General features: G+C 39.2%; 1 protein-coding gene across 1 annotated transcript in view; it reads right to left on the bottom strand.

Annotated features, from left to right (window-relative positions):
* Nucleotides 1-10,164, bottom strand: part of DGKI (diacylglycerol kinase, iota) — a 125,348-nt gene extending 115,184 nt beyond the window's left edge. The window contains exons 1-4 of the mRNA XM_009887059.1: nucleotides 10,147-10,164; nucleotides 7,975-8,031; nucleotides 6,485-6,550; nucleotides 363-434 (exon numbers count right to left, since the gene is read on the bottom strand). Of these exons, the coding sequence (XP_009885361.1) occupies nucleotides 363-434; nucleotides 6,485-6,550; nucleotides 7,975-8,031; nucleotides 10,147-10,164 (213 nt within the window). The remainder of the gene's footprint in view (nucleotides 1-362; nucleotides 435-6,484; nucleotides 6,551-7,974; nucleotides 8,032-10,146) is intronic.
* Nucleotides 10,165-12,458: the final 2,294 nt, after the last annotated feature.

The raw sequence follows: 12,458 nt of genomic DNA, 5'->3' as shown, positions 1-12,458 counted from the left end.
CCCCCCCCCCCCCCCCCAAAAAAAAAAAAAATCACTCCTACTTAAACACAGATCGCAGATTGAAGACCACAACCTCGATTGATGCAGCTGTATGTTAAGAACCCTTTTGGTCCCTGAGCGAGCAGCAGCAGGGCATTGACAGGAGGTAGCCAGCGACTACATTGTGCAGCAAGACTCTTCTCCTAGAGGACTCATGTCAGCCAGGTCACAAGTTATAGTGTCTTTGCACAAAAGGAACAGAACTGGCAAAACTGGGGGTGATTCACAGAGAGGGAACCCTGAGAGCCAGGAAAAATGAAATGGCTTGCAGTGTGGCCACTCAGCAAAGCTGGTACCAGTCTCCCTGACTATTGTTCACTTACCGCCAGCTTGCACCAGGAGCAACTGATGGCCACAATCTCTTTACTATGGAAGGAGAATTTCTGCTGAAAGCCCTAGAATAAGCAGGAAAAAAGGATTAAATTCCTCCTTACTACAAGAAAATTTACACCTTTAACTCTTGCCAGGTGACTGGGCTAGGCTAAATCAGTTCATTGAAGTCAGATACATGGGTTCAGCCTCAAAGCTCTTAGACACCAAACAGACTTTTGGGACATAAAAAAATGACAGCATTTACAGAGAAGGCTCTTCAACTGGGGCATTTTCACACACGCTTTTAAAAGCACTTCTCTGAAATTTTATGCTTTTTCTTAGATTTTGTAGTTAAAAAACAAAGGAAGAAGAAATAGAGAAGGAATGCTTATTTTAATGGATTTCTACAGACCTGACAGATTCAAATTTGCTCTTGAACAAAACATTCTCTCATTACAGTCTTGTTTGCTCTAAATATAAACAAGAATTTGAATTTTCCTTTTTTTTTCAAATACAGAGTGGAATCAACTACAATGTCTGTGTGGAAATGTTCTGATTGGGAAATTAAGTTTATTGTTTTATTGAGCTGACTCAAATCAAGATCGTTGTACCAAAAAAACAGGATGGTCAGATTCAGATCAAGCAGATAAAAAAAATATTTCTTTATCATTTTAAAGACAAAAAGCCCACTATTATCAGCAAATGCATTATTTTATTCTCCCACAGGAGATTTTCATTTTGTAGAATGCAATGTCAGCAGACATATCACTTTGGTCTAAATTCTAAGGCTGGAAAAGACCATTGGGTAATACACATCCTTCTTGCATATAATACAGGCAACAAACAGTAAGTTACAGCCTGAAAACTTGTGTTCAGTTAAAGCTTATTTTAGCCAGAGAAAGAATTGATGTGGGTTAATTGGCTGCAGAGATGGAAAATCCAGAAGTTTGTTGAATAGTTTGCCATAGTCACCTTCACTGCCTAGATTTCAGATTTGCAGTTCTCTGGATCCTTTATTCATTGGCTTCTACCAAGCCTCTCTTTACTACATTAAGAAGCCCATCACTACCCAGAATCTTCTAATTCAGTCTCTCTACCAAGTCATGAATTTGTGAGCTAGTTTTCTTTTTGACAAGCTGAGTTTTACCTAAATCTCCTATGTGCTGGGCAATGACCAAGACCCAATGCAAAGAGCTATAACCTGATTTAGTAACATCTAACAGGACATTGCCTCACCACTTCTATAATTAAGGCCCTTCTTATCCTAGCTGCTGTGGAAAGGAACAGAAAGATGGACACCTACAGGAAAAATGAGCCTATCAGTGCCCAGTACAATGACGCTGTCAAGCACACCAAGAAGAATTAAATGAACAGCCACAAACCCATCCAGAGATGCACTGGTCTTGTTAAGTAAGAGACTGAGCTACAATCTATCCATACATGGTAGTTGAGGACAACCCCATCAATATTCTGAAGAGGAGGAGGCTCACCCTGTCTGCCCACCATGCAAAAATGCACATTGTAGCTTCTTCTTCAGGTGTCCCCAGCATGTATGCAAACCAGCCTGCCAGATGGACCACACCACCAAGGCTTGTGTCACCTCTGCCTAGATTTTTTTTTTTTAATCCTTCCCCTAATGCCTCAGGTTTTACATTCAGAGAAATTAAAAAATAATAGATTCTTCATAAAAAAATAATAGATAAAAAAATAATATATTCTTCATAATTATGGTGATTTGGTATATTCAGGTTTAGTAATGGAATGCAGTCAAATGGCTTCAGAAAGACCAGCTGGCCAGCTGCTTCTGGCTGGGCAGATCTAGTTTGCCATTCGGCACAAGAACAGACAGAGTGACAGGACATATGATACGAGTGCTGGAACAGAGGTCTGACACAGGACAAAACGCTCTATTCTTATTCACTTATACTAGTGCTTCATAACATTTCTCACAAGTCTCACTCTTTCTTGTCCTAAAGTCTATTAAAAAAAAAAAAAAATTATTTCAGCCCCTCATGGGCATGAAATGTTTTGTTTTGTTCTGCTTTGTAACAACCAGGGGAGAAATTCTTCTCTACCAAAATCTCCACTAACAAAACCTAAAATTCAGTACATTAATTCCACAGCCCATCAGTGGTGTATTTTAAACATACGGACTGAGCAGCTTGTCTGGTTCTAGATGGACCGTTTTTCATTTATTCAGTAAGCCATTTGGCTTTTAGGGAGTCATTAGAGAAATGATACAGCAATAAAAACATATTAATGGTAAGTAGCAATAAAACACCACTTTTCTTCCTCAAATTGCTTTACAAATGTGAGCTAATTCTTCCTAAAGATACATGTTTGAGGTAAGATAGCGATTATTTGAAAGCTTGCTTTACAAATAAAGGAACTGATAAAGCGATGCACTGCAGGTCACAGTGAAATTTGACGGGGACTATTGGATTGAAACACTGGAGCGCCCCATATTCCACCAGAAGTCATCTCTTCTGCCCTTTCTCAGTGAGAAGAAAAACTAAAACTCAGGTATCTTGTTCCTGGGTCATGCAAGGAGGTCTTCTGCACAAATTTTGGGATAGAAAATTAATTTCACCTTTGTGAGAATATCAGCCTAACAGTACCTGATTAGCCCTGATTCACTGGTACCCAATTCTCATACCACACATGAAATCCCGTGCTGTGAGCTGCTCCCGCAGAAATAAACAGTTGTGCACACCAGAGGATATATATTTGGAGGAAAAGAGCACCTGAATCCCCAGCTTGTGTTGGTGATTACAATCTATCTAAATCTGCATCAAAGTGCGCATTAACAGACACCCGTGCATACAAACAGAGCAAATAGGAATTACTAGCTTTAATATGTTTTGGTTATATTCTCAAATGTATATATCATTAAAGAGTATTTTCACATCATGTTAGGGCTACTAATTTTTTTTTTTCCTGTATTTCCCTATGATATTTATTCCCATTTGAATGCTCTCAGAGATATTCCAATGCAACATTACCGTAGGAGAGCCAAGTATTATTACAACTCGAATAGACAGCAACAGAAGCACTTGGATGATGATCTCTGCTAAAAAAAAAAAAAAAAAGAACTAGAATTGCCTTCCAACTACTAGAAATTTCAATCCTACCATTATATGCAGGGAAAACATACAGCTCTGCATCAATCCACACGCCTTTAAAGGGATCAGTAGCAGAGAGTGACACTGTAGCTTGCTCACTGTGTGTGTATAGTGGACACACTGCTTTCAACACCACAGAAAGTTAAAAAAAAAAAAAAAAAGAGTCTGTTTAACATGATGATCCAAGATACATTCTCAGCCTCATAAAATCCCTAAGCCACTGGTAACTGGAAGTATATGAAGAAAGGATCATTTTGCATTCATCCTTAAGCTTCTATTACCGCACACAGTCATGAACTGGATGCCGGGCCATATGATCGGAACACTCTTACATTTTATTACATAAAGAAAAAAAAAAAGAATTCTGTTTTCTCTGATGATCCCAGGTAACAAACAGCTAATAGCTACAAAACTATATTTTTTCCTGCCTGCAAGAGAAAGAAATGAGCTCTTAAACATCATGAACGGTGTAGAGGATGTGGTTTGGGAGCATTTATTTGCAATCTTTTCCAACACAAGAGGTATGGAGCATTAGAAAAAATTAATAAGGGACAGCTTCGAAACAACCAAAATGTAGTTCTTCTCACAGCATGTTGTTAAGTTTAGGAATTCCTTGGTAAAGGATGTTTCAAATGCTACAACTTAACGGGAACTCAAGGAGAGACTAGACAAGATCACAGGAGAGAAAGTTATCATCGGCTGCTAAATATAAAGGCACCATTCCTGGAAATTCATGAGACAAATTCTTAGAGGCCAGGAGACTGTTTTGGGGATGCATCACTAAACACCTGCCCCATCTTACAGTTTTCTTATAGTTTTCCATAATAAGCTACTGTTGAATACTGGGCTTGATGGTACTTTGTCTTAAGAGGTATGGCCATCCCTCTATTACAATCTCCAGTTCCAAAAAAAAAAAAAAGGGGGGGGGGAGGGGAGGAGAAGACGGGAGTGGGGACGGGGAAGGAAATCATCACAGCAAGTAAACAGAAATAGATTGATTGGTTCCACTGCACTCAGTAAGCTTTTGAACAAGACTTTCCAGGCCCCCTTCCCCGGCACTAATTTCTGCATATAGTACTTTTGCAGTACAGCAGTGAAATCATCCCTGGGAAGGAGAAGAGAAAAGAACTGAAGCCTAGATGAGACCACATAAGCGGTACCTGCACTGGCAGGTGACGTGTAACAGTGGCAGCACAGGCTGTGTTGGTACTGAGGACACTATGCACAAGGATTTTCAGAGAATTTTACTTTGAACTAGTTGTAGTCTCGTCCTGTGGACTGGCTGTCCCTTAGTAGCTGCAGAGTGTTAGAACAGCTCCTTTCATGCAAGTTTAATTCCTTCCAAGCTGCACTTCTGATCTAAGGTGAAACACTGACATGGACACCTCTGTCCTCCAGTTCTCATGAAGTGTCAGCCATGGCACAGAAGGCACACAAAATATAAAGTCACAAAGTCCCAATAAGGATGTTGGGAAGTATTAATCTCTTTCCGCAGTCTAATGACATGAAGCATGACATGGGTATATCCTAAATGTTCATTTCCACTTTCTTTACTCGAACTGTTAATTGTGATTATTAAAATATGTAACCATCCAATTCCAATCAAGCGATAGGACTAATATTACACAATGAGGTCTACCAGAATCATTACATGTTCCATGAATAATACTTTCTTTTATTGCTTTAAATTTACTGCCATTCCATTTTAACGATAGTTCCCTTTTTCTTGCATGACAAGAGAATATAAAAGATGGTTCTCACTCAGAGGTATAAGAAAGGTAACAGTGGAGCACAAGACAGACAAGTTTTTTGCTGTAATAGGAGACTGCTTGGCCAATAACTATAATGGGATGTTCTTTTCTTGTTATCATTTTCCCTAATCCTTTCTGTTTCTTGACAAAGAATAACTCTGCTACAATACACCCATGTTAGTCTTAACTGAATATTTCTTATTTAAGGGGAAAACCGTTATTTCCTCCGAACTTCTCCATAACAGTCAGGGCTGATAGGAATTTTAGGATGGACTGGTCACGTTGCCCACATGAACATACCCAGCACAGATTTTTATATGATAGGCAGTAAGTGCTCCCATTGCAAAACCAACTCCTAGTGTCTCTAGGGGAGATCCAGGCCAAAATGGAAGAGGAAGAAGGTGGTATCACTGCAAACCCATACCACAAGACCGCTGCATGCAAAGTGCCTTGCTGCACTGTTCACATGCTACTTGCTATAAAAGGGCATCACATTTTTAATGCATGCCTTGTTGCAGCTGGTAGCTGGTGATCTACATCAGTATCCAGATACAAATCTAATTTTCCTCTGACTTAAGTGCTGTGCCATGGAGACAAGACAGAGTCTTTCTTACTAGTTGATGTTGAGAGGGAGGCAAAAGCATAATACAGTGCTAGAGAAAGGATATTAAATCTGTGTTAATTTTATTTTTAAATATCTCTCAACAGATTTCAGGGGTTCATAATATTTCAGAAGAAAGGTCTTCAAGTAGCTAAAGGTACTTCTTACCCCTTTTAACAGTTTTTTTAGAAATAAGCTTTTATAAGCTATGCAGCAGATGAAATGTGAAACAGTCACAAATTTTACAGTCTGCTAGGGCAGAAAGAAAGCAACAGCCTTTCCTCTTCCAGAAGCCTGAAAAAACAGGCCATCACAATTTTGGCACAGAGGACAGCACTATGGGAATGCCATATTGGCACAGGGTTAGCTTCACAAAGAGAGAAGCTCACAGAGCCGCAGCTTTCCTCTTCCTCATTTTCAGCAGCCAGTGCAACACTGTGTCCCAGCACACGTGATGTGCTCATTCCTGCAGATGCAGCTGCCTTTTCTCCTCCCACATGGGAATCATGGCTGCTACCCCTCAAGATATCAGGCTTGTCATCAACCCTTGAGAGGCCAATTGTTCAGGCTAGAAAAATTTCAGTGACCAGAAGGACCTCCTAGACACCCTGAATTCATAAGTGCCCAGTGTTGTGCTTGCGCTGCACTGGAAATCTCACCTTTCCGCACTGCTTACATTTCCCCTCCTGCCTCCTCCTGTGCACCCAGTGGTGTCGGACAAAGTTCTGCAAAAGAAGGACAAAAAGTTGTGTTACAGGAAGAAATGGCAGCTTGCGCTCAACAGTACCACCTGTGTGAAATTGGTTTAGAGACCCCAAAGGAAAGATCCCTTCAGCCAATGCAATCATTTCGGAGCAAACCCAAGACACAACCAAAACTGGAGGAGGAATAAGGACAAGATGGCAGTGTTAGGTTAAGGTTGGACTCGATGATCTTAAAGGTCCCTTCCAACCTAGACAATTCTATGATTCTAAGATCGTGTTCTTTACCCATGTTGAAATGTGGCCAGAGCTATTCTCTCGGTACTCTTCTACAAAAAGAAGAAAGTTCATTACATGATGCAGAGATAATCATCACCTAAATACAGAGCACAGAAGTGCCCAAACACTGTTGTGCTCAGCCACAATGCAGGGCCCCGCTCTATTCTGCTTGGAAACACAGCCTTATAACACAAAAAAATCCCACGTCAATGCAGGAGAAGGGAAGGAGGGAAGGAAGGAGCAGTTGTTGAAGCAGTCTTTTCTCCCTGTTTGGACTACTTACATCCTAGATGGTAGCAAGAGGTGGACAAGAGACAGGAGGGTGAGCAGCACTGCTGCCCCTCTTTCCATGCAGGTGGGGGGGCTAGAAGGGGTCTGCCTACGCCATGCTGTTACGCCAGCCAACACTGAACCATCAACGTGGCAGGGAATTGAGCTACCTCTGCTAAGAGCAAGCTGGCCACCACACCAATCATAAAAGTTCAGAGGTTGTTTTTTTCCTCTTTTAAAAAAAAAAAAAAAACAAACAACAACCCACCCCCCAAAAAACCCCAAACTAATGTGTAAACTAAGTTTCAACAACTATTTTGGCCAGTTTGTTTGGTTTTTTTTAAACATTGGCTTCTATGTAAGACAGATAAATATAGCAATGAGAACAATAAATGTCCAGCACCTTCAAAAGAGCTGAACTCATACAGTAGCTGGTCACAAACCATAAAGGTTTCGAGTGTTTGATTTATTTATTCACTTACTTTTACTAACAAAAAAGTCTTAGCATACTAGAGATACTTCTAGAAAAAAAAATAAGGGAGAGACAAATGGAAGGAGAGGGAAGCAGAGAAAATAAAAAAATACCAGTTCAAAGGTCAGGAAGAAAAAGAGAAATGCTACACCCCACCCTCCAAAAAAAAAAAAAAAAAGAAGACAGAAGAGCTAAATGAATGGGAAAAGAGACAACAGAAAGATGAAATGGTTTCTGTCAGTATAAGTAATGGAGTGCTTCAGCTAGAATTCATTTTACATTTATTCTGGGGAGGAGAACATGTCCCACAGGGAACCAATACTCTGTCTAAGACTCCTCTGAATCTAAAAGCACTACTGCAGCTCCACACCAGGTGACTCATCACACAAACAAAATGAAAAGCAATTGTTATTTGTCCATTACTTACTTCTCTGGGAGATCTGGAGCCTCCTTCTCGGAAAGTCGGTTTACAGCGAAAATTAATCTAGCATTAAAATAAAGCTGTTAGAACTGAAACTGTGCTGAGAGAGAATTTATTCTCCAATATGTTGTTCTAGGCCAGACTTCCAAAATGTTTATTATCTATTAAAGTATTAGCTTTGCTAGCTGAAAAAGTAACTTACCTGAATGCCAGAAAAGCTCTTCTCATATGCCATAATAATTGTCCTTGCTAGATGTCTACACAGCCCTCATCTTCACTAATCCTATTGCTGCCTGCTCAGTTCAACTATTTAAACTGTCTCCTGCTTGCCTAGAAGAAAATCACTTCATCTGTTTTTCTCTGAAGATTGTTTGCAACCAAAGTGGACTTAAGCTGAGTTCTCAAAAGTTAATAGGAGCTGGAAATCTAACTCTGTAAGACCTTTTTGCACATCCCAGCTTTAAGTCTTCATAAACAAAGTCTGTGAAGAAATCTTCCTTCACACGAAAAACTGTGCAAGTCACCCTAAATTTCTACCTTTTGATTAGACGAGGCTGCTTTTATCCACCACTCCAACCACAAACCATTTGGGGAGCATTGTACTGCCTCATGTAGTGGTGTTGCCTCCTTCAGATGGGAGAGGAAAGAAAGAAGCTTTTGTCACGACGGAAGAAGGATTGAGTTTCCCCAAATTTAAATACAACACTTCCCATATAAATAAGTTCTTTCCTCATTTAATATTTGCCTTTGAAATAATAGCTCAAGAAACAAAAGATAAAAAGTAAAAAAAAATACTTATTACTTAAGAAGAAATAAAAGCCATAGCAGCATTAGTCTTTCTCCATTGCTGTCACCTGGAACTGCAATTCATTGTTACAATGCTGAGTCCTGACAGGCTGGAAAGACCTCCAGCTTACATTTATTTTGCTTACAACTTACACGTTTGCAGAGAGGGCCAAGCAGAAGACTTATGTACCAGTTTTAAACTCCCCAGGGTTTAAGAGGGATGCAGAGTTTATAATAACCCTCTGCCAGAAGGTGAATTGCATGGTCTTCAGAATGGCATAAACATGCTCAACAGAATGGGTTTTATCTAAGTGCTCATTTGCTCTGGGTGGCAATGCCACCAGCTTGCTGGGCTGCGGCGAGTCAGCACTACCGCTGATGAAGGAAGTCATGAAAAATTCACTGGTAACATTTTGTGCTGAAAGCATGTGCTAATGCTAATTTCACTGTGGGTAAAAGCATCGGGGGTGGAAATGGTACCTCTCCAACTTGGTATTATGGCAATCACTGTGACATTTGTCAACACAAGTCCAAATACTTGGAAAGGAAAAACTCTTTCCAAACGGTTGCTGCTATAAATTTGTTATGCATCAACTTCTTTTATGGAGAACAACATTGCAAAACATATAGGAGTGAAAATGAAGCTCTAATGAAATCAATGGGGAAATTCCCACTCATATTTCTTTACGCATACCCACCAAGAAAGAAAAACAGTGGGGGGAAAATTTATTTAACACATTAACAGTTAGGCATAATGAAGAAGAATCACTGATGGGAAGATAACTCAGTGATAGATATTCAACAGGCACTTGGGGGTAAGGAGGGCTTCTTGAAGGAACTGAGAAGCAGGACAGATGCTCACAGAAATAATGGTACTGTAAAGGACCATACTGATGTTTTCCATTTTAAAAACAAGAACTTAATTTCTGAAGTTTTGAGGACAAAACAGTATAGTTTAGTAAACAGTGAAAAATGTTCATAACAGCATCTTTGCTGCACTGCTCACAACAGATACAGCTGTCATAACATTAATTACACTGGGTTTAGTTTAGGAATTTTGAAAGGCCAATTTTGTGCATGAAAGGATACGGCATTTTCTAGCTTCGATTTTCGATCTAGAAGTAGAAGGAAATTATTTTTTTAACCATAAAATTTGTGAAAGCATTCCATGGTTGTTTGTTGTAGGGGTTTTTTTAATCGTACACAGGGTTTGACAAAATATATTTAAAAAAAAAAGAAAGCTGGAATTTTAAGTCAACTTTTTAACAAATATATTGTTAAAACAGCTATGAAAACCTACTTTGGCGTACGGTGCTTTCCAGACTGAAACCTCAGTAAAAGAATTAAATGAGTGTTGTCTGCATCAGGATCCAGAAGATGGCAATGTCTTACCTTCTCTAACTGCTCCATGCACGCATTGTGGACCACAATTTTGCAGGCGGCACACTTCCTCCGCAGAGCAGATTTCTGCAAGAGGAAAGAGAGATGTGTGTGCATAGAGGTGCACTGTTCCCAGGAGGAGAAATGTTAGCTGTGAAACAGGAGGTATTTCGCTCCTTATGCAACATATATTTTCCTCTCTTGGTGCTCTCAACTGTTCTGTATATTGAAAAAAGGTCTGAAGCTCTTCCAATTAAGAATTGGACTTTGTGAAAGACAGAGCCACAGTACTCCAGCTTGTGAACTACAAGTAAAAGCTTCCCTTTAGGGAGCAGGTAAAGCTGTTAACAGTGCAGACCATAGCTCTAAAAGGAAGCAGCCTACCAAGATGATGAGCAGCACCAGTGAAAAGAAGAGAAAAAACATACATGCAAATCAGAGAACTCAGACCAGTTCAGAAGAGCGTGTTATTTCATGCTTATCATATAACATTTGATTTGATAGGCCTGACCATTGACTTGCAGAAAAATACTCAGGTCATTTAGCAGAGAATGATAACCTTCCCACAGAATGTTGTTAAACGCTTAGGAAATGTTACAGCAGGGATAAAATTCTCAGCCTAATTATGCTGGTTAGTTTTATTAATTTCAGTAGAGCTTTTAAAATAATTTCCATTGAATTCCCTGGGCTAGAGCATATCAAAGGCAAAAGAATGCATCCAGGAGAGAGAATATATTTACTTTTTTTTTTTCCTTGCGTATACTCAATTTAATAAACCAGATGGAATTAATTTTCATGGAAGTTTAACTTATAGACCTGTGCTTGAGGGACAGAAAACTTATAAACACACAGTAAGTTGAGATTGATCTGCCTCAGATTTTTACATTCAATTTATTCATGTTCATTTAAATCTCTAATGAGTTATTTCATTAGAATTTTCAGTATATTGTAAATAAACTCTGGAACAAACAGGGAACACAGCTTTGGCTCACATTGTAAAATAATTATTACAATTTTACCGAGTCTCATAACTATCTAGATATACCCTAGCTGTGCATGTTCACATGTATGTGAAGTGTTGTTCTAATGTTTCATCTGAAGAATAATGACATTGTATAAACAGACTAAACTTTCATGTGCTTTCTGACTTGTTAACTTTAAGTATGTTTTCAGTCTGTTTGCCAAGAAGAGTGAGACAATATAAAGGAATTGGTTCCTAAGATGAAAAACTGCAAAAAGCAAACAAAACTAACACCTTACAATCAGCTACTTTTTTTTTTTTTAATATCTTGCTTTTTAAGTTGCCCTCGTGATTTTTGAACGCTGCTGGCATTGCAAGTAGTTACAACCATTTATAGTGAGATGCTAGTAAAAATGTAGACTTTTCCATTATTTTTAACGTCTTTGATTTATGACAAAATTTCAGCTCCATATTCCAGAAATTATGAGTTAGTGTTTTGTATAGGCTAACATTTTATGCAAAGTCTGTGCAGTTACAGCTTAATTATTTCTCACTTCCCCATTGAAAACATTTGATCTTAAATAGTCTACATGTGAAAGAGCCAAGTCAGAGGAAGACCAGGACAGGCAGAGAAAGATGCAGTGTCTTCAAAAGATTCAAACTGGAAAAGCATTAGCCTTTTGACAGGTCAAGTTAAACTAACCACAGCTAAAGTTAACTGGCTTTTCATTTCCATCTCTATTTCTTAAGCTAATATAACATGTTATACGCTAGTATCTAAAAGAGAAAAGAATCTCAGTCAGGTCAAGCAAAGGCCAGGCAACTAAGAACTGATCAACTTTAAACTCTGCTGCTTCCAAAATATGACTCAACATCTGCAGGCCTATTGGCTGGAAAATCTTGTCACCACATAAGATGTCTCCCAACATTCCCAGATAAAAGTGTAAGTCAGTGGGTCTAATTCACCAGCTATTGCAATCAGTCCTTCCAGCTCCTGGAGAGATACACCTCAAAAGCCAAGACACAGCCCTGCAAACCATATACAACATATTACATTTCCATGCTACTTTCAAGGAGCTAAATTATGAGGAAGTATTTACTCAGGTTTTTTGAAAGACAAACTTCTATTAAGAATATATGAACAGTTGCATTGGGTCAGACCAAAGGTCCACTCAGCCAAAACACCAAAATCCTGTCCCCAGCTTTTCCCGAAACTCAGTGCCTCAGGACTAATGTAAGCGCAGGGCAAAATCACAATGATAATCCTCTTTATTATTACCCCACATTCAGCAGTCTGTTACTGTTGGGACTTTGCTTCAGTACTCTTTGTAAGCAGGCATAGACGTCCCAGGCTTGGCCTTAA

The sequence above is a fragment of the Charadrius vociferus genome, unplaced genomic scaffold, assembly GCF_000708025.1.
Source record: "Charadrius vociferus isolate BGI_N301 unplaced genomic scaffold, ASM70802v2 scaffold756, whole genome shotgun sequence".
Classification (NCBI taxonomy): domain Eukaryota; kingdom Metazoa; phylum Chordata; class Aves; order Charadriiformes; family Charadriidae; genus Charadrius; species Charadrius vociferus.
The sequence above is the reverse complement of the archived record's forward strand: the minus strand, read 5'-3'. Positions and strand labels throughout refer to the sequence as shown.